Here is a 23154-nt window from a genome sequence, read left to right as displayed (position 1 = left end):
TCAAAGGCTCCAAATAAACATCAGGGTTTTTGACTTTATGTTTCCCTGGAATTAGAAGAGACAGCATGACATGTCCTTTCTTAATAGCCATAGAGGGTGGAAGATTATAATTCACCAATACCACTGGCCATACACTGTAAGACGTGCTTTTGAGACCAAATGGGTTCACACCATCCATACCCAATCCAAGTCTCAAGCTCCTAGGTTCTTCCTTGAAGCTTGGCCATGTGTCTTCAATATGCTTCCACGCAGGAGAGTCCACGGGAGTTCTCCACTTGCCATTGGTTGATTGATGGGAGGAATGCCATGACATGAGCTCTGCAATAGATTTGCACTTAAACATATGTTGGATGCGAGGGATTATGGGAAAATGTCGCAATACCTTACGAGGCACGTCCAAGGTTTTGAGATTTGCTCTATATCTTGCCTCTCCACAAGTAGGACACTCTCTTGCATCCTTATGTAGTCCACGAAACAAAACGCAATCATTGACACATGCATGGATGCGCTTGTAATCTAATCCTCCAAGAGAGGTCACATGTTGCCTTGCCGACGCTTCGTTGCCTCACCTCATATCGCCGACGCTTCGCCTTCTCATGACGGTCATAGGGTAACATATGCGGGTGTGGCACTGCATCCTGTATCAAATTAAAACGGGATCATAACTCACATAGGTATCTCAATCAACCTTAACTTACAAACCCTTACCCTGTTTATGGTCACATCCCATTCTCCATACTTTGAGATATGATTGAGTGTAATCCTGCATGCACAATACATGTTTCCTCGACATCGATCACACAGACATTTTATTTTTTGCTCCAACCACATTTCGCGATGGTGGATACGGAGGGATTCATCCTCACTGGAGCTACTTGTTGAAGATGGAGACATCCTACAATCAAACAACCCACCAAACTTGCTCTTCTTCAAATGTTTAATTTAAACTATGTGTTGCGTCTATCTCTGCGTCTATAGTCGCCTCTAAAATTGCATCCAACGGTGCATCTAAATGCGCGTCTACTCTGTGTATTTAGACGCGCCTATAGACACGCTATTAGACGCGACTATAGACGCGGCTTTTAAACCAGCTTTTTGTGCACCGCTCGCTTTGCTTTTCTTCACATTACTTATACTTCACACAGCTTGCTTCCTTCTTTATTAGCAGGTCCATAGTTTCGAAGCTTAAGAGGGAGGCTCCCATACTTACTTCCAAGCTTACACTCAAGAGAAAGGCACCCACACTTACTTCTAAGCTTGAAGGAGAGGAGGACGAACAAGGAGAAGAAGCAACTTTGAAAAAGAAAGAAGAACCTTCCATACCTCTATCCAAGTAAGTCTTTTTGCAGTTGATCTTGTTTGGAAGTTTGCTCTCTCCAGTTTTGTACTTTCTCATATCCAAGAAGCGCATGATCTGGGTATCAGTGTCACGTTTTTGTGTCGGGCGCAATGTCCTTTTCTACTTTTTAGAAATCTCGTCTGTCGGAGCGCGTCTATAGGCGTGTCTTTGTACGTGTCTAAAAGTGCATCTATAGGCGCGTCTAACCGCGTGTCTAGCTTTTTGCAGACACAGACAGATGCATCTATAGATGCTCTATTAAATGCTCTGTTAGACGCTCTTATAGATGCTCTGTTAGACGCTCTGCTAAATGCTCTGTTAGACGCTTTGTTAGACGCTCTGTTAGACGCTGTGTTAGACGAGTCTATAGACGCTCTGTTAGACGGGTCTATAGACGCGAAAATCAGACGTGTCTATAGACGTGCTCTGACAGTAAGCCTCTCTTTTTTTCCCCTTTCTTCTCAGCTCATCAGTAATAGAATTTTTTTTCTTTTTTCTAGTTCAACATGTGGCCAGGAAGCGCCTCCAGCTCACCTGATCCCCGGGAATCTATTTGGAAGGACTTATATAACCTTTTAGGGCACCCTCCTACTCCTGTAGAGTTATACGAGTATATGACGGGTACTCTAAACACTCCCCAGGAGTCGGCACTACAGACTTCAAGCCACCCCACACCACCTGAGATCACCCCAGCGGAGTCAGCACAGCCGTCTTATGCCCCTTCTTATGCCCCTTCCCCCGTACCATCTTATGCCCCTTCCCCCATGCCGTCTTATGTCCCTTCTGCCATCCCGTCTTATGCCCCTTCCCCCATGCCGTCAGGAGGTCCTTCTGTCTCGGCGAGCCGTCGACATACTCCTATGCCGTCGAGACTCGGTTCTCCAGCTACGAGTGGTCAACGTAGTCCCGTGCAGTCCCCAGCTACGAGTGGCCAGCGTACGAGCTCGACACGACAGGGTAGCAGGCGTAGTAGCAGGGAGAGCGGTGGGGGATGCATGGCACAGTGCTTTGGGCCATGTGGCGGTGGGGAGGATGATGATTCAGATGATTTAGACGTTCCTCTGGGTGATGGTACGATTTATTATGACATCACTCAGATAGGAGGCATCTTGATGGATGTGCGGGGGAAGGACATCATGGCCTTCATGTGCTCTGTAATTGCTAACAATTACAGAGATTGGTTTATCCACTACAAAGACCACCCAAAGAGGTTGGCTGATGAGACCCTCGCTACTATTCGCTCTAGGTATCCTAACCCCCCCAATCGCCAGTTCACAGATAAATGGGGGAAGTCAAATATTGTTACGATACTTAGCAATAAAAGATCTTCGCTTAAGAGGCAGGCACTAGCGGAGCTTGCCAGGCTTGAGGCAGGTCAACCACCAAGGGGCTCGCCCCACACTGCTCACAAGCGTGAGTGGAAGAAGGCAATGAAGTCAGCGAGGGAGGACCCCAGTCTGCAGCACGTGGTGGCACGAAGGATCCAGATGGAGGAATATGGAAGCGCGCATTTTGGAGCAGGGGGTGTTGAATCATGGGAGGCCCAGTTTGTAAGTATAGATCTCAAATTATATTCCTTATGTAGTTTATTAGGAGGTTGGTTGTTTCTTTGTACTAATCCCTCCGCAAAGTGTGTCGTGGTCATGCAGCTTGAGATCGTGGGCAGATACCCTACTCCAGTGGAGATAGCCTACCACTGCCACCATCGCAGAGGAGATACATGGAGGCACTTCTATGATGACAGGTTGATTACTGAGGAGCAGTATACCCGAGCTACTGGAGCGGCCCCCCAGGTATTTGAAAGTAATTAAATAATGCCAAAATTATAAGTAAAGATTTGATTTTTCATACATTGATATATGTTGTCCCTTGTTTACAGGCCCGTGCACAAGACGATGAGGAAGAGGAGAAAGGAGGCGCAGAAGGGAGCGTGGAAGGGAGCGAGGACCTGGAGAACATAGATTAGTCGTATAAGTAGTGCTAGCTACTCTTTTTTGTACTTAAAGCCACTGGCTTGGCTTTGTGCCTCTTGTATATACACTCCTCTTATTTTTTGTACTTGAAGCCACATGACATGGCTTAGCTTCGTGCTATATGTATATACAAGCACTTTTTGAGCTTTCAATTTTATTGCATTTTGGAGTTGTAATGTTTTATTTGGAATTGTAATTAAAATGCGGTTGGCTGTAAGAATTGAATTACACAATGTGGATATGGGATTCTTGTAACTATATAGCATACACAACATACACATTATTCTGTTTTAAAAAAAAAGTGCATCTATCAGTGCGTTTAAAAACGCGTTTATATACGCGTCTGTTTGTTCGAATTGCGTCTATATGTGCATCTATAAACGCGTTTATAAGCGCGTCTATTTATGCATCTAAATGTGCATCTATACACGCGTGTGTTTAATATATAGACGCGCAAGTAGACGTGGGTCTCCAGACGCAAAAATAGACGTGCAAATAGATGCGCCCGTAAGTTTTTTATTTAGTTCATGAAACGCGTCTGTGTGCGCGTCTATAGGTGCTTTGTCTTGTTGTGTCTCATTCAACACTTTGTGGATAATAGCATAGAGCATATGCCTCACAAGAGTAGAACCATGCAAGATGGTTCTAGAGAGACACAGCAAGTGATATCTGAAGTGTATAAGAAGATAGACATCCTACGTGAGGTCAACACTTCACTTAATCAATGTGGTTATCAGAGCCTATCCACATCCATATTTGGCAGGATTTGGAAATCAGACTTAAAAAATGTAGCCCTTGTTAAGACGAGTGAATTCTCTAAATGTAGCTTGTGCAGTCGGTCAAGGCTCAGTTGGCAGCCACAAAAAGTCAAGATGATCGCAATTCACTGATGGAAGAGAGAAAGATGCATATGATACAGCAACAAAGTTGTAGGAACTTATACTATGCATGGCATAGGTACTTTGAGATGGATCCAAAAAGTATGTATGCATAATCCATGATAAGATGGACCAAAAAAAGACAGTAATTCCAAGACTTTGGGTGAGGTCCAAGGACACCGATTCTGCATGGCAATTACAGGTTTCACTCATTGGAATGATTACCCATGGGCATGGAAACGGTCATTATGCACACTTCACCCTCAATGGTTTGTGGCCATCTGATCCCAACCTGATGATTGGATCGCTCTCAATTTGTTTGCACAACCTCGAGAGGATGGATATGCATGACCTTGGAGACCTTGCTACCAATGGGATTCCTAGAAGCAATGCTCGCCTTTTGAATGCTCTATGTTCAAGAAACGCTTAGGACTCCCATTACAGTTCTAAAGGTGCACATGTTTTTACAAGTGGAGCTAGCTTGTCTAAAAATGTAGATGTCACGATCCCGAATGCAAATCTAGAAACTGTATCGAAAAGTGACCTAAAGTCTGTCACGGAGGCCACGACAACTTCCATTGCAAGGGCTACAAACACATGTATGAATTTTTTTCCGTCAAATACAAGAGAAAACCCACCCTCTTTAGAGGGGAGTGTTGCTATTGAGCCACCATTCCAAAAGTTGCCAGAGAACTTGCTACTCCAACTAGATAATTGTGGGTCTGAGAACAAAAATAGATACTTGTTTGCATACCTTTCTCTTCTTGTAGCAAGGGGCATTTTCAAGACAGTTCAATTGGGCTTCTTGATGGTAGGGCACACACATGAGGACATTGATGCAATGTTCAGTAGGTTTTCTGAGAGCTTGCGGGTGGGACAAACATTCACTTTCCCGCATCTGATGGATACATTCAAAAAACGTACATCATCTTCACCGGCACCATTTGTTCTTACACGGGTTCCTAACTTCAAGGATTATGTGGATGGCTACCTATGTGATGGGCAAGAAATGCTAGTTGGACATGCAAAGCCATTACAATTTCGATTTTACATGCAAGGTGACAGACCAATGATGCAGTACAAGGTGCATCCAAAATCACCGAATTGGATGCCCATTGAAGGGGGAATTGAGCTATGGAAGAAAGATAGTGAGGGTCGTTCATTGTTGCCAACAGGTTGTCCGGATATACTGCCAATGGCTGCACTTGTGAGAGATCACTTGCAAGTAATATCAGGGATAAAGGATTACATTAAGTTTTGGGAGAGATGTGCAAGTGGAAAGAATGCATCGTATGAGTCCTACATTAGGCCAGTGATAGACTATTGGAAAACCATGATCGGTGAGCTCAAACAGGAAAACATCTCAGAGATAGGAGTGTACAAAGAGTTTTGGCCAAGAACACAATCTCCTAATGAGGAGGATGATATAGATGCTTGCATTAATGATTTCCAAGGCTATGAGGAATGGAATGATCACTATTGTGGGCCTCTAAAAGGTAAGCCGAGGGAAGAGTTTAGACCAATGGTGGATGTTAAGCAAGGCGACTTCGTCTTGGTGAGGCCATCAGATCCTATATACCCCATATGGCTTGGGGTTGCCATATCAAGTGCCGAGATGGATGCTGCTTCTCCTAATTTCAAGAAATTATTAATTCAGTATTGGGCACCATCAGTTAAGAGAAAGGGGCTAAGTGATGCAGATGCCTATGTTGATTGCTGGAACAAGTATTGGGTAGAGAATAGGTTGGATCCACAGGTATGGGAGTGTATTGATGCAATTGTCTGGTCATGGACATCAAAATCCATAAATAGACCCAAGAAGATCAAGATTCCATAGAGTGTATGTATCAAAGCACAGGAGAGCTTGCTTGGTATCAGAGCATAGAAAATGGTATCGATTTTCTCCCTCTTACTCTCCCAAACTTCCATTGTAAGGTGTGTTCTCATGTGATGTTTCTCAATTGTTGTTATCTTGTCAATGGGTATTTGCATATTATTAATATGACAATTTTCAGAAGCTGACCTTCACCAACAACTGCTTTTTTCTAGTGGAACTCACTATGCATGGTGTTTGTTAACACCACCAACTGGTGTTTATTAACACCTCAAGTAAAATATACATGTTGTCCCTAGACGGTGTTTATTAACACCACCAAATACATGATTTTCAAACTCTGCCACAAATGCTTTGTTCCGGTTTTTATACGCAATGAACTGTTTCACAACCAATGAAGTTTTTCATAATCATTGGAATTCCAAATATCAGCATATTCAATATTGGTAAAATTCCCACAATCAATGAAAAATTTCCCAAATTTAATGAAGCCTTTCCCAATTTTAATGAAATCCACCCAATTTTGAAATTCCCAAAATGCAACTTTTGTCCCACTTTATCTAATACTGTGTTCTTATGGTATTTGAAGTCTCCCCCCTCCCCTCACGACACGTGGTGTATACACCCTCCGTGCGGGTCGTTGACTCGTTGCCTGTGCCCTACAGAGAATGACTACCCTCTGTCCCCTCCAGTCTGTGCACCAAACAAATTTGCTAGCACCAATCCACGACAACTAGCTGCTAGAGTGATGATGTGTCGGCGGCTGGAGACAGTCGGCCTCCACAAACCTCCAAGGCTCGAGCCACCATGGATTTTGCATGGTCTACACGATCAGAGCTGCGTGGCGCGATGGCGGGCATTCAATTGTGAGGGTCCTCATGATGCCATGTGGCAATCCTCGTGAGTCGTGCAGTTCGCAGTCCGAGTTTGCCTTGGAAACAAGGATATCTAAAAACATCGGTATGGAAATTTAACCCAGAGTCGATGTCGGTGACGGTGTTAGAGTAGGTATGCGCATCATAGGTGTGGGTATATACCGATGCCTAAATTGACCCGCATATCGACGTCTATACCGACTAGCATATCATCGTTGATACCGACACCTCTCTTGCCCGCAAGCCATACCAATGATTTTCGCATCCACGCTCGCGAAGTGTCGGTAGACAATGTCCGTAAGCTCCCCACTTGTTGTAGTGTATTCATAATAGGTTCAATTCTTGCTGCATTTGATGGGCCATTGCAATACTACACATTAGCACCATTAGGAAACAAGGAAGCTCATTTTGGGGCCTTTTAGGGTTTAGAAAAATAGTCTCTCGACCAATCAGAAGAGGGCCAACATAACGTTGGAAAAATACCAAAAACCATGTAAAATGATAAAATAAGTCACATTCAAAATCTTTTTCTTTTATTATGTCTAACATGTGTGATCTTCAAAAGATGATTTTTTGTGTATTGATTCTGAAATTGCCAATGCGTTCGAAGCAGGCCAAAACCCCCCAAATCGAACCTGGAGACACCGATAACCGATGCTCAGATGCCCGGAAAAGGGGGAAAAATCTTGGAATGGGGGATTTGCACTAAAATGCGATTTGGCCAGTTGGCACAGGGCCAACTGGCCAAATCGCATTTTAGTGCAAATCCCCATTCCAGACATTTTTGCCCTTTCTCGGGCCTCCGAGCGTCATTTTTTTGTGTCTCCAGGGTCGATCTGAAAGTTTTGGCCCGCTCCGGACGCGCGGGCAATGTCAGAATCATCAGACTTTGCATAGAAAATCAAGGATCTTATAGATGCATTTAACGTGAAGCCTGAGTACTAGACTGACATTTTTGCAATAAGTATCTGTATTTTATGGCATTTCATATTTTGAGTGCAACAAAAATAGGTAAATAGTGAATTTCTTAGAGGGCCTCAAAATGAGTTCCCTTCTTTCCTAATGCTAGAACGGGCACAAGACTAGGAATCGACTCTCTATGAGCATTCCTAGCATGGTTGGGGCATTGCATGGAAGCATGCTCGTAGGTGACATTGAGGGGTGAACGAAAGAAGTGAGTTGTGGCAAGGGGAGATCAACCTTTGGTTAGCTTTAAGTGTACCATGGAGCATAAAACTCTAACATGAGGAACCCACACCTCCACCACAATAGCTTGAGCACACCAAGACAGGTGCGGCAAGGTGGGGGGGGGCTTTCCAAATATTGGCCACTTTTAAATTCAAGATAGTATTACAACTTGGCATAGATAAGTAAGGTTAGCAATCAACTTGAATGGTGGAATAACGCCTTGCACAAATGGTTGCAGTGGTTGAAGCTTTGATGTAACTTGGCCTTGAATGTCAATCATGTACTAGCCCCTCTCCAACCTTGTTGAAGATCGTAGATGAATGCCGAAGCAAGTGTGATGATGTCGCAGGGTAACCTTGGCTTGCCCCCTTGCACACAAAACATGACCACATGAACTCAGGGGAGACGTCCCTACCCATGGGGCGGGGGGGGGCGGGGCTCAAAACCTCGCTGTAATAGTTGAGAGCCCAACTTTCTTTGCAAAGGTAATTATAAATTGTGTGAAAACCTCCAAAGTGCACAAACGTAGTTATAAATTGCGTGAAAAACCTCCAAAGTGCACTTTCTTTGCAAACGTAGTTATAAAATTTTCTTAGAGAAGTGCCATGCAGAGATTCGAGAACATGAAGAGGACAAGCACGTGGTGGAAGAGCGTTGATCTGATGACTCTCAGGAGTGCGGGACTGTCTCTTTGCTGACTTTGATTACTAGACAATATTGCATGGATTCTCTGGATAAGCGTGGCAAAGCTCATCGCCGACATCGTCGTAGAGCTCTAACACCTGCTCACATGCTCTTTCCCACAACTCAGCTTTCATCAGCAGTGGCCCTTCGCGTCCCCAAAAGCCAAGCAACTGTTGCTTTGGATCGTCGTCCACTACGTGACTCATTTCCCCATCGTAAATAGCCGGCCGATCGACTCATTCCACCAGCGGCAATGGCAGCGTCAAAATCTTGGCTATGGGGGATCACAACTTATTTTACAAGCAAACCAGACGCGTGTTATTAGCGGAAAGGAAAAACACTTTCAAGGTCTGGCTATGGTGGATCAGAAGGCAAACAGACGCGTGTAGCGGGAAGGGAAAACGCTTTCAACGTTCCAGCTATATTTTTGGCGTTAAATTTGAAGGCTAATAATCGTGTGATTCGTGTCTAGTTCAATGCCTTCACTAGTTACCGTTGCCAAAACCTATCTGCACACCTACGATGGTCCGTGACACCGTGTTCTTGCCGAGATTTTCCGCCGCCTTCATTCATTTGGAATTTTGGAGCTATGCCTAATTTCGGAGTTTGCATTGGTTCGTGGAGTATGCAGGCCCCAGGGCGCAACCACGGGCCACCACCTGTCGTGAGTCGTGTCGCTAAAGCTGAAACTTCCTTCAAATGCACCGTCGAGACGCTGCGTACTCTCGCGTGGCAAGCGACAGCATGAAACAAGTTCGAAAATAGTCCCGAGTCGCGCCGTCCCGCGCCTGCAAAATATAGATTGTGCCAGGACATTTTCACAATTTTGCTGGCTACTAGCTAGCGCACGGTGCAAAAGCTAGAATTCTGCCTAGAAGGCTAGAACCCGCCAAGACGGCCTGCAGAAACAGAAACGAGTGAAGATTTCAAAGGTTGGTTCAACTGGTTGTGTCACTTGCGTGATTCGTGAACTTCATTCTACTTTCATCTCGTGCACAGCCATCTACCTTTCTCTTTTGCCACACGCATCGTGTGACTTGTTCTTATCCACGACGTATTAAGTTATCAACTTATCAGCCTACCTTGTAACACCCGCAGCATATCCAGCCCAGATACCGAGCATATACGCCATGTTGATCCTGCTACGCTGCCTTCCAAGGCCGCTCTCGTACCCTCTCATACCATCTCATTAGCAAAAAGCCTACATCTACATATACGTAGCACACCAAAGACGTATCTTGGGCTGCCTGTTTGAAAGAGCTTCTTTGTTACAGATCCATTCACAACAAAACCCTCGCTTGGCATTTCGATATCTGTAATGCGGAAGGTTTCTTCTTCCTCATCTTTTCCTGGGCATTTCGGTGCTGACCCTTTTGAAGCTGAGAGAATATTGCTTGCTTCTGGTAACCTCAATGGTGCTCACTCGGCCTTACAATCAAACGTGAGGATCCCGGCGGACGAGTCCGTTTTCTGGGTTATTAAAGAACATTTGAAGCTCATGCCACTGAGGTAATAATTCCTTCGCCTGTTCCATGTGTAGAGCTTTGTGTTTACGACTACAGTGCACTTCACTGCTGACCGTGAATTTCGCTTCTGAGATTATGAAACGGCAAATTTAAATGTGATGCAAGAGATTCTTGCATTCTCTGCAGCTACCTTCATGCTGGTTTCACTGTCGAGGAGATGCTACACCATATCAGCATTCTAACGGAGACACAGAATGCATGCAAACTTGCACTCCATGTGGCTTGTACGAAGCTTCCTTGCAAAGATTTTCGCAAGACTTCTTTGCCTAACGACGAATTGAGTGACTGCAGAAGTAGAACCATGGAAATTCACTTCGCTTACCCATCCTTCCGATCCCATTTTGTTGCAATAAAAGCTCTGGAGTTTCCCGATGTTAAACTAGTGGGGATTCAGATCTTTCGAAGGATCAGACAGCGCCTGGCGTTGGGCATTGCCCGTATACAATACAACACAGATGAGGCCGCGGAAGGTTGGATCGAAATGTGTAAGCTGCGTCAGTCGATTCCTGGACTTTCACAGGTCGGGCTAATGCCTGTGAAAATTTCAACGCGGATGGATCCGGCTTCCAGGTGTGAGCATTTTAATTCAACCTACGAGAATTTCAAAGACAAACCTGCGAGGCCTCATGTTTCTTGTCCAGATATTATCTGCGGTCTCCCGCAATCAATGGTGCCATCGGCAAACGATGAGCTACGGAATCAGGTGCTGCAGAGTTTTGGAGACGATGTCCGACCTCTAAGTGAGGCACTGACGAAGTGGTGGATAAACGGTACAGATATAAATCTGGGTGTCAGAATAGGTATAGGATCCTCGGCCACGGTTTACGAAGGCGTATACAGGGAGCAGCTGAAAGTTGCTGTGAAGAGATTGAAAGGTTTTCACAGGGCCCAAGCAATTGATTTCAGACGAGAACTACTCTCACTGGGATCGTGTTTTCACAAGAACATCTTGACACTCGTAGGCACTTGTATAGACTCCCGGCTTGGCATTTGCATCATTACTCGATACATGAATGGAGGATCTTTGCGAGACTACCTCCAAAGACGAAGAAAACTTCAGACCAAGGAAGTGATCCGGCTAGCTAAAAATATAGCAGAGGGAATGCTCTTTCTACATTCTCGGCGGGTTATTCACATGTAAGTGTTTATCCTAGTGCTCGAAGAAGACCCAATGGCTTTTGGTTCGAAAAAACGTTTGCTCAAACTTTCGTTATGTATGGGAACCAGGGATTTGAAGTCACCAAATATATTCCTGGGCGAGGATGGATTTGCAGTGATTGGCGATCTAGGATCTGCACGGCTGTTCGATGAAAAGGAGGAAGCGAGGAAAGACATTGGCACGTATCGATGGATGGCACCCGAGGCAAGCCAATTGTGTGGTTGGAGTACATGTTTGAGAGAGAGAGAGAGAGAGAGAGAGAGATGTGTGCTGCTTCCAGGCGGGGGAAGAGAGAGAGAGAGAGAGAGGACGTGATGTGCTGATTGATTGATGTGTAAAAATGGATATTCAGGTCTTTGGAGATGAAGGTGGCAACGTTGTAGCAACGCCCATGAGTGACGTTTACAGCTTTGGCATCCTATTGTGGGAATTGGTCAGTTGCGAGTTGCCATACGCAGACTACAGCCCCCTGCAGGCTGCCGCTGGCGTTGTGATGCACAGCTTAAGACCAACGATTCCAGAGGACTGTTTCCCTCCTCTAAAATGCCTTATCCAGAAATGCTGGTCACAAATCCCTGCCGAGAGGCCCAGCTCCTCGCAGATCGTGAAGATGCTACAGATAATCTCAGCGCGTCAGCCAGCCAGCTGATCATCACAGCACCAAGGCAATCAGGATTGCGAATCAACTATATTGATAGGTTCTTGTAGAGGTCGTTCAGATCAGCAATGCAATCATCCTTGCAAATGCAAACAACCATTCTTGCATTGCAACCGATTAGAACAACGGAACCGTTGGTGCAATGTAACCGATCTTCGTTGTGCCCTTATTTCGCAGCTTACATGTAAACAGCCACAGATGCATCAGCATAAGAGAAATCCTTGCTAGCCTTAGCTGGGCTCGAATATAGCGTAAACATTTTGCCTGCCGACTGATTTGCGGGGCTTCCCGACGGCTGCGCGCTAACATTACAATCAACCCACAAGGGAGATAACCTCTCGGATATCGAAACGTTTCCTCAGTAAACCTCCACTCTTTGCTCTATCGTCCAAATCACATATATACCAGCTGACTTCTTCGTCTGTCTGTCGGCAACAGAACGTCAACTCTGCTACAGCTTCTATCTTCACTACCGTTGTCACATAGCAATCCTGGAAGCTTTTCTTGTATTTCGAAACGGATTATAAATCGTGTGTACTATCCTATATGTTAGCACGCCGTCCTTACAAGGAGTGCTTTGCTTTTGATACATTTCCTGCTGTTTTCTTTTTGGCCTGGCAGGAGGGTAGCCATAGCAACGGTTCAACTTTTGCAAAGCTAAAAATCGTGATTATTTTATATTTTTTAAGGTGATAAATTTCTATTGGTTGCTCCCAAGTTCGGCAGTCTAGTATTTATGACCTTGGACCTCTAATTTAATTGCTATGCGCGCTCGCATTTACTTGATTGATCTGGGCATGGTCCCATCTCCTCTTACTTCTTCCTGAACCAAAATGCTGGGAAGGCGTCGATTTTTGAATGTTTCTCATTTCTGCCATCGCTCCTCTAATTATTGTCTTTTCTCCTTCAATGTTTCCTTTGAGTTCTTTCTTCAATGTGAGCCCTTCATTCTCTGCTATGATCGAACTCGTTTCAATAGACCTGCATCGCTTGAAGGTTTTAGCGGCGTCTGTTTGTATTATTCTTTAGATATGTCAGATGATTCTTTGTCTTTTATCCCGTGTTGATGACTCTATTACCTGCAGCCTTGGATGAAATCCTTGAAGAGAAATCGACAGTGGTCTTCTGAGACTCCACTCTCTATTGCCTCGACTCCATCTGCTTCCTTGTGTCTCTCGTTTTTGCTTTTTGGCTCGGAAGGAACTACTTGAAAATTCTTTTCTCGAATGGGTTTCTCAAGCTTCTCTACTCCTAGCTACGTGAAGCATCCGTTTGCAGATTACCTTTGCGCTTCTTTGAACGAACGTAAGTTTTTGACCTACCTATTTAAGTTCCCATTTTCAAAAAGAAAAAACCTTGCAGTTGTGTGTTAGGATGAGCTTGGATGTCTCTTCTTCATGCTTTCCCGTCTGTAGCTAATCTCCTGAATTGTGTGCAGATGGACCATTGTCCTTGATCTGTGTTGGACCATTGTGCTTCATCTGTAGCTCTCTTTCCGTCTCTCATCACAGAAGACTTGAATCACCTTGCGTTGAGCAGTTACGTGTCCTGTCTACAGATGGAAAGATGTCTCCGAGACTTGGAATTGAGTTTTGTTTTCGCATATGCGTTTTTATTCCGGCTTTGTTTCTGCATCTCTTCTCTTTTTTAGTTCAATAGAGCCCAAAGCTTTTGGTCTTATCTAAGCTCGCTTGTTCTTAGCTTTCACACGACCTTCATGGTACACAAGCAAAATTGTTCTCCTCCATGTCACATTGATTAATCGTACTGTTTGGTTTCTAGGCATTAGGAAAAAGGGAGCTTTTTTGGGGCCTTTTAGGGTTTTGGAAAAATGTCTCTCAACCAATGAGGAGAAGGCCAACGTAATGTAGAAATTTTACAGAAATAGACAAAAATATGAAAAAAAAAATAGTACTTTATGTTGTTATAAGCATGTGGCATTAATGAGAAGATTTGTTTTTTATTATTTTACAGTTCACATGTTGTATTAAGAGATGTGGACCCAAAATCTAAACAGAGCTTCATTTTGAAACCTTCCCATGTGGTGACCCAAAACAACCATTTACTTTCTCTTGTTCTCCGGCGCCATTCCTCTACTTTCACTACAACGAGCCATTCCATTCTCTCTTCGACAAGCATTCCTCGTTGTATCACTGTTGTTGTGATGCTCTTAAACTTTCAAGACAATAAGTTCCTTCCACCGTTTATTTGCTTGTTCTCAGCTTTGTTCATTTTTGTTAATGTCTTACTATTTTAGTGTGTGTTTCTTTGACTTCACAGGTATTAGAGTAAGGATTTCAGATGGCAACCAAAAACTTTGGTCGTGCCACTAGGAAGTGATCTATCGCTCTACCTGGCGAAGATGTGGATGTACAAAGTATCTCTTTGCCGCGAAGACGTACCTCACTAATCTCATGTGTAGAAGTTTCCAAGACTATGAATGCGGATGGTAGCTGGAAAAGGATAGCAGTGTGACGAAAGGAGATTGGGTTCTAATGCAATCCAACAAGACGAAAGGAGATTGGGTTCTAATGCAACCCAACAAGTGGAGAAAGCAACAATCAACTAACACTTTTTTGGCTTCTTGGAAGGGCAGAGTGAAAGATTTCAAAGTAAAAAAGGAAGGCACAAGATGCGTCAGAGAGGTTCGGATACAACATGTCTACATGCACCGAGAACTTGTATTACGAGATCATCCTATTTATCTTCCACACTATAGACCTAATTGTAAGTGTATTTGTGTAATGAAATACTTGAAATGAAATATCTATTTCTTTCGATGACAAATGGTCTCTTTGTTTTTGTTCAGATATATATCCCTCATCATATGAAGAGTAGCAACCACTGGAGTGCATACTCGGATTCTTTGATGCTTTACATGGTGTTATTGGGGAGCTACAGTACTGAGGTAAAAAATCAACAACCTTGGCTGAATCGGCTATATTTTTTTATGATCACTTTTATCAATTGATGGACAATGCTCACTCACACGGTTTATTAAAAAAGCAAGATCTCCCAGTGTGGAATACAGTTGATTGGCCAGTCCCTGATGGCGGCATCACAGAATCCTACAGAGCCAAACTATTTTCGGAAGTACAGCATTCCCTGAAACCAAATATTGCTACGAGGATAGTTAAAATCAACGTTTTCATGCCACTTAGAGTTTATGTAGAACTTTTTCAGGATTATCCAGTTAAAGTTTGTAAAACCATGTTGACTTTCAGAGCAAAAGGGTATGATGAAGTTCCAATTTCAAAAATTTTGGATAACAGTTGGGATAGAATGGTGGCCAACAATGTGTATTGTGAGGTTGCTCATAACTCCATCAACATTAAGTACATGATTGCCTCGCAAAACTTTATTTTCTCTTAATACTATAAACGCAACAGGATGATAGGCACAAAACTTGTGGCAATGGACCAAGACGAGAGGTCATCAGGTCCAATTAACATTCATTTCACTGGGACAATGCTGCACTCTCTATTAGTTACGCAATGACATTATTATGGAGATTGAGAACAATTTCCAGAAAGATTTTTCATTCATTTTGAACAATAGGAAAGTAAGTTGGTTTCCACCCTGTGTTTCTCCTAATTTGATTCTCTTTACATTTGCATACTACATTTACATATTGTTAAAAAATTATTTTTGTAGATACTTCAAAGGAGCGAAAACAAAATTCAATGCAAGGACATTGTAAATAGGACAATTCAGATGGGGATAATACAAGGCTATTAACTCATGTATTACTTGCAACCAAAAGAATATATTTGACATTTGATGTATTTATACAAAACGATTACAAGTATCATCTGTTTTTCTATTATTGCTCAGAATCTCTCTCTTGACTTTTTTGTAGTGGAGACTCCTAAGAATCTTTCACATGCTGCTCAGGTTGCTGCTGCTGTGGATCCTGCTCTTGTACATCCTGCTGTGGATATTACTACTGTGGATCCAGCTCCTCTACATCCTACCGTGGATCCTGCTGCTGCACATCCTCCGTCGGTACTACCTCCTCCTGCATCGACTCCTCTTGCTGCTTTGGTGTCCCTGCCTCCTCGTCCATGGGCTCGGGCTCGACCTCGTGCTGCTTTGATGTCCTTGCCTCCTCGTGCATAGGCTCGGGCTTTTGGAAAAGATCAAGCAGCTCATCAACACTGACACCTTCTAGAATGTCTTCAAGATTGCTAGTGCCTGGGACATTTTGAGCCTCTTATTCAACTCGGAGATCCTCAGCACCTTTTGAGCCCTCTCTTGTATGGACTGGTCTGCCTAGTGCTGGACAAGGGAAAGAGTGCTCTAGCAGCTTCAGGATTGTCTTTGCTCTGAAGATATGTACATATTCAGTGCCAAAACTATCCACTTTCATCTGCAATAAAAACAAAGAATATTTTTAATATTTTTGTATCAATGCATTAAATTTAGAACTTCTCAAATAGTATGCAATGCAAGCACTCACAAATTCAGGCTGTTTCTCTGAAAAGTATGTGTCAATCATATATTTGACACTGATGAGAGTCCTCCATACATAGGAAAAAGGATCCACCTGTTGTGGTGTTTGTTTTATCAAAATAGAAAGCTAAGATGTATATTGGACTATGAAGAGTGCAAAAATAAGAGGGAGATAAAGATAAGTGACAATGATTACTGTACCTACAATGACATTGGGTGAGCTGAATCTAACATCTTTAACTTTGGATCATAGAGGTCCAGTGCATCCATTAATCTTTTGAGACAACGGCAATGGGAATGAAGGGCAACAAATTATAAAATTCACACTTCTGCAAGTAAATACGATATGGCTGACTTTTCAAGAGAAAACTTGAAAATCGCATTTTAGAGAAAAAGTAAAGGCAATGACTAACTTACAATTCCAAATCCAAGTGGGTACCCTTTAAGGAGTTGAATGTATAGCATAGCTTTTACTATATATATGTACCAAACTCCAATGATTGCTGCAAGAGAAACAAATAACATGAGGGACTAGACCAAGAGGGTGTAAATTTAATTTAAACAATCAGGATTTTGACAACAAAGGGTAATAGTGGAAAGGGTCAGGAAACATACTCTGAGCAATATGGGAGGAGATTCATATCAACCACATCAAAATTACAATAACGAAACCACTTGGAAATGCTTTTGGTTGATGTCTTGTTATCTTTCAGCTTAAAAGATATAGTTGGATCAACTATATACACAAAGTGCTGAAGGCTCTGGCGGATCTGACTCTTCAAAAAACTACAAAAAATAACTTCACTTAGCTTATGAAAAAGTGAATGCTACAAAGACATAAACACAATTGACATAGAAAGATATACTAACTATAGAGCTGCAAGCATGATTGTGCAAGTCATATGTTTTTCTTTTTGTGTTAAAGCCATGATGCAGTCTTCTGTCAAGTCCCAGGTCAAGTCATCATTCACAGTCTGGATGGCTACTATGATCCTTGGTCCAAGTTGTAGGAGCTTCTGCTGAATTTGCACCATCCTCACTAATGTCTGGGATTGCAAGATAGACACTATTTCTTTGACTCTTTCCCTGAGGGACTCTTCATAGACAACCTTGCCTCTGGCATGAAGTTGGTGAAACACCTCTATAACCTTGAATCCATCATCTTTAGGTTTCCTGGCTAGAGATATCAACAAGATATCCCTCATTTTTAGATCATCCCAATCCTCTGCATTAAGGATCTTGTCATATCTATATCTGACCCTGACAAGTGTTTGGATCTCTTTCTTCATGATGGTGACCCTGTGTGCATGTGCTGCTACCATCATGGTGTCCAGGAAAAAATCTATGAGCCACTCTTCAACAGCTTCTTGGAGAGCAAGTAGTGCAGTCCTTTGCCATCTAAAGTCCACATGCCAGTTCATGGATACTGCCTTGACTAGCCTCTGGAATGGTGCCATGGGTACTGCATATCCTATGGCTTTCTGAGCCTTCCTAATCTCCATTAGGATAGATATGCTTTGGCTCACTCTTTTCTTCTTGTTCCTTGCTAGCATGTGCACAGGCTTCCCCTTCTTTGAAGATTTGGACCTAGATGGCAGCCCCTGCAATGTTTGGTTTGGTCCTTTTCCTTTCCTTTTGGCTGTTGCTTTGGTTCTTGCCATAGTATATTGACAATGATTTTCTGCTGGAAAAAAACCCAAACATCGCAACAAAATCAGCAACCTAAGAGTTTGCTTTAAAATGCGATATGGTGTAAAAAGATAGAGAAAAGCCTCAAATCGTGTTTTTTAGCAAATATCTTTGGACGTACCCCAGGAACACCCAGCATGCTAAAAGTTTTCTAGAAAACAAAATATGGGGGAGAAAAACAAAGAACAAGCTCAAATCGTGTTTTTGAGCAAATATACTGAAGCCTAACTCTAATCAATTAGTTTGGACTCTACCATCCTCCTAAACCCTACAATGGAAATGAGATGTGCTCAGAAAAACAAACTATAGAGTGCCTTTGAGAGAAAGCTATGGAATGGTCATTTCACCTTACTAACCGGAAAAAACAATGAATTTTGACAGATTGCTTACCTGGGCTTGTGTGTATAGTTGGAGCTGGGGAGGCATGAGATCCATGGACCTGGAAAGGTTGTGGCTAGAGCTATAGTGGGTGGTGGAGCTTATGAGGGCGGTTGGATTTGGAGCTGCAATGGGACTCTCTGATGGATGTGGTGAGGTAGTGAGGTTGGAGCTTGAGCTGGTGAGGGAGTGGGGTTGGAGCTAGAGGTTGTGAGGTTGGAGGAAACTGAAACTAGAGATAGGGATGAAATGAAGGGTAGCTCTACTTGCACATGAACCTAGAAGACCATTTTCCACACGTGTGGCTAACAAGATAGATGTGACATTCATTGGAAACTGTGCCCTTTCCTCTTATCTACAGTTTCTCCATCCCTCTAGCAGTTTTGATCTACACTTTCCTCCATCCCTCTAGCAGTTCTAATCTGCATCACTGTCATCATCATCCCCCCCCACCCCCCCCCAATCATCATCCCACCCCCCACCTTACTCCCATCCTCCCCCCAACCCCAATCCCCCCCCCTTACTGCACCTGTGCAAGAGCCACATACAAGTCACTAGGGCCAGTCATGGACAGAAAAAATCCAGGTACTCATTCTACGACTTAGGAATCTGCTATATTTGTTTGCTACTAGTGTTTTCTTAATCTATGATTGTGTAGACCTCATCTTTTCTTAGGCGCCAGTACTTGGTCCATAGAGGTTAACATTTTTTTTCTAGAAAATGCGATTTGAGGTTCTTTTCCATAAAAACACCCTATATGGTGTTTATTAGCAAAACATGCTAGCTATGCACAAGCTTGTAGAGAGGACAAAATGAATGATACTCTAAAAAGCCTGGTCTAAAAATAGGTGCATGCAATCACTAAATACTCTAAATATAGTACCTTGAAGAATAGTTTTGGCATGTGTTTTCTCCCATCATTATCCCCACCTACCTATACTTGTGCAAAAGCCATAGTCTTGATCTATCTAATTCTACTTCATCAGCAGCTATTAGGCATTTACCTGAACTTGTTGCATCAAGAGGAAGGAATTTTTGCTAGAAAACGCGATATGGAGGAGAAAAATAGAAAAAGAGCTCAAATCGCATTTTTGAGCAAATTTTGCTTAAGCCCAATCTAATCAATCAGTTGTACTCCACCATCCTCCTAATCCCTATATTACATATGAGATAAACTAATGATAGGAGACAGATTGCTTACCTGCGCTTGTGTGTAGGGCTAGAGCTGGAGCTGGAAAGGTGTGAGATGGAGCCAGGGTGGTTGTGGCTAGAGCTGCAGTGGGTGGTGGGGCTAGTGAGGTTGGAGTTGGAGCTGCAGTGGGACTCTGTGATGGAGGTGGTGAGGTAGTGAGGTTGGAGTTGGAGCTGGTGAGGTTGGAGCTGGAGGTGGTTGGAGCTGTAGGTGGTGAGGTAGTGAGGTTGGAGCTAGAGCTAGTGAGGTAGTGAGGTTGGAGGCAACTGAAACTAGAGATAGGGATGAAATGAACGGTAACTCTACTTAGAGGCAATTTTGTCTCAAAATGTGTGCAAGCAATCATGAGGAAATAAATGTACAGGAACCTAGAAGGCCGTTTTCCACACGTGTGGCTGACAAGGTAGATGTGTCATGCATTGAAAACTGTGCCCTTTTCCCTTATCTACACTTTTCTCCATCCCTTATCTACACTTTCCTCCATCCCTACACCAAATCCTTACCTTGCATCATAGCCATCATCCCCCCCCCCCCCCTTTACTCCCATCATCCCTTCAACAACCTACTCCCATCATCCCCCAACACCCCCTACCCTTACTGCACCTATGCAAGAGCCACAGATAAGTCACTAGGGCCAACCATGGACAAGAGCAAATCTAGGTACTCATATATACCACTTAGGAATCTGCTATATTTGTGGGTAGTAGTGTTTTCTTGCTCTGTGATTCGCCTTTCCTTAGGTGCCAGTGACACAGCACATAGAGAATAACTTATATTGCCAGAAAACGCGATTTGAGGCTCTTTTCCATTGAAACACACTATATCACATTTATTAGCAAAATATGCTAGGTGTGCAAGAATTACATTAAAAACGTGATTTGGAGCAGTTTTCCTATAGAGACATGAATATCTCCTTTTCTAGCAAAAGATACTAACCTTATTAGTATGTATCAGCTTGAGAAGAGCTTAATGGATGCCAGATTGATGGTTGTCAGCTTGATGTATCTTGAGCTGTAGTGGGTTAGTGTGGATAATAGTTTGATGGGTGTCAGCTCGATGGGTTGAGATAGAGCTATAGTGCGTATGGGGAAAGGACCTAGAGCCTGTAGGGAGGAAGATGAAACTAGAGATGGAGATGACAACGGGAATGATTAAGTTTGGCAGCTTGGTCTAAAAATAGGTGCATGCAATCACTAGATACTCTAAATATAGTACCTTGAAGACCAGTTTTGGCATGTGTGGCTGACAAGTATGACTTGAATAGATATATCTGCCATCTCCTCTTATCTTCACTTTTCTCCATCCATTCAATAGTTTTGAATCTTCATCTTCTTCCTCATTTTCATCGGGACAATACATTAGACCTTGCTTTTTCCCCATCATCATCCCCACCTACCTATACTTGTGCAAAGAGCCATGGAGAGAAAGGGTACAGGTACTTAAATACACCACAATCTTGATCTACCTTTCCAATTGTCTTTTCATCTATCTAATTCTACTGCATCAGCTAGTAGTCATCTGCTTCATCTTTTGAATGATCAAGACAACTATCTTGCAGATTCACCTAAATTTTCTCTGGATATGATGTTTTTGTATCAGTAGGACTTTTTGCTAGAAAATGCGATTTCTATCTATTTAATTATAAAGACAGTCATATCGCGTTTTTCTGCAAACTTTCATAGAGGAGGAGCTAACCATCTAGGTGATGCAGGTGATGCACCAAGACCTATTAGGAAGACCATTGATCTCTTAGCTTATGCTATAAAGGAGGAGGAATCTTTTGGTAAGAATTTCTTTATGAGTGCTTCTGTTTCTTTTTAGCTATATGTGCAAGACTCATTTTTTAATTTTGTATGATTCAGTGAAGAGAAGAAAGCCCAATGACAAGGGTTCAGACAAAGGTGGACAATCAGTTGTTGGTAAGGGAAAGGAGAAGGAGGAAAAGAAGTCACCCCAACTGCAGCTGGAAGAGAAGATCAACCCGAGAGAGGAAGAGCATGTAGTTGCAGCATTGGACCTAGTGACCTTAAAAAATGAGACCCTAAGAGATGCTATCATAGTGGATGATGTGGAGCATTAAGGGAGAAATGGGGTCTCAAAAGGGCCTCCAATTAGTGTTTCCTAATTTCAAGGGATTAGAGAGGGATTTGAGGTGTCCCAATGAGAGTGCTCCTTTGTGTGGGGCAATGGCATGTTGAGGTGGCATCTTGCATTTACTATGCCTAGGTCATAGGTGGTTTCAATTCAAAAAAGGTGGTTTTTATTTGAAAAAGGGGGAGAGAAAACCATGGATTTTGGGAAGAAACCCACTCAAAGTGGGGAGGGAGCACCATGTGTTGCCATGTGTCCCAAGATTCAAAAGGTTGGGAGGGATTTTTTTAAGGCAAATGCATGTGGGACTACAAGTGGGCTGGAAATGGTGGTGCATTGGGCATGAAAAGAGGTACAGAGCAGGCCGTGGGTCGCCCGAGCATGCCACGTGTCCAAGAGCTCCCACTTGCGCCCTCCAAAAAGTAAATGGACTGTGCAGGCATGCCAGGAATGGAACCCACAACCTCACAGCCCCCACCCTTGGACCCTTACCACTAGGCCAATAAGCCAATCATGTAACACATTGACTGATAGCTTGGTTATACATAGACGTTACCCATAGCTTTTTTGGCTCCCCCCTCTTAAGTGCCTACAAAACCATCCCTAGCCTACCAAAACTGCCTAAGCCTCCATTATGAGCCCTCCACATAGGATTGGATTAAGTTTTTAATCCCTCTCCTAATCCATTCCTTATGAGGCCCTTTTGAGACCCCATTTCTCCCCTAATGGCTGAGAGCTCTAACCTCACTGTGCCCATTCTTCCCTCATTCAATATTGAGGGAAAAGAGTATGTCTTGTTGTATGACGTATAGTGCATCTTTTTGAAAATTTTCATACGGACTATACGGACGTCTGTATATAGCTGTACGGACGGAGATGCACATACGTGTTCAGCTGCCTCCAGCAGGTGCCCGGGGTTGTGCTGGACCTTTGTGCACATGTTTATGCTTGTGTGGTGGCTTCTAAAGCTATTCTGGAGCTGTTTTGGACTAGTGTAGGCTGCAGAAGGAACTTTCCCTGTTGCTTTTGGCATCCTCTCTTAGGATGACTCAAACACAAATCTCGAGGCAATCATTTTGGGGCAGACCTGTGAACAATCTTTCCTTTATAGCTCTTTCTTGTTCACCCTCCACTCTCTACCTTCATTTCTCTCTTCTCTATTTAATTTGAGAGAAGATTATGCAATTACCCTTATTGCACAATCTTGTAGGGTTGACAAGGAAGTAAGGATTGAGGAC

The 23154-nt window shown here is 43.3% G+C and overlaps 1 protein-coding gene and 1 long non-coding RNA gene across 2 annotated transcripts; both read left to right on the top strand.

Moving 5' to 3' along the window:
- Nucleotides 1-10089: 10089 nt before the first annotated feature.
- On the top strand, nt 10090-12127 carry LOC147884920 (serine/threonine-protein kinase STY13-like). The gene is made up of 4 exons (XM_087397233.1): nt 10090-10280; nt 10403-11434; nt 11525-11660; nt 11809-12127. The coding sequence occupies exons 1-4, from the start codon at nt 10090-10092 to the stop codon at nt 12103-12105; spliced, it is 1656 nt and encodes a 551-aa protein (XP_087253359.1). The 3' UTR covers nt 12106-12127.
- An 850-nt stretch (nt 12128-12977) lies between these two features.
- LOC147884919 (uncharacterized) lies at nt 12978-14422 on the top strand. Its single transcript, XR_015543566.1, has 4 exons — nt 12978-13050; nt 13200-13419; nt 13553-13652; nt 14395-14422. It is a non-coding gene; the product is annotated as an uncharacterized LOC147884919 (long non-coding RNA).
- The last annotated feature ends 8732 nt before the right edge of the window (nt 14423-23154 follow it).

Source organism: Dipteris shenzhenensis, chromosome 26 (assembly GCF_047967505.1).
Source record: "Dipteris shenzhenensis isolate YYH24624 ecotype China chromosome 26, Dip_SZ_1.0, whole genome shotgun sequence".
Classification (NCBI taxonomy): Eukaryota; Viridiplantae; Streptophyta; class Polypodiopsida; order Gleicheniales; family Dipteridaceae; genus Dipteris; species Dipteris shenzhenensis.
The sequence above is the reverse complement of the archived record's forward strand: the minus strand, read 5'-3'. Positions and strand labels throughout refer to the sequence as shown.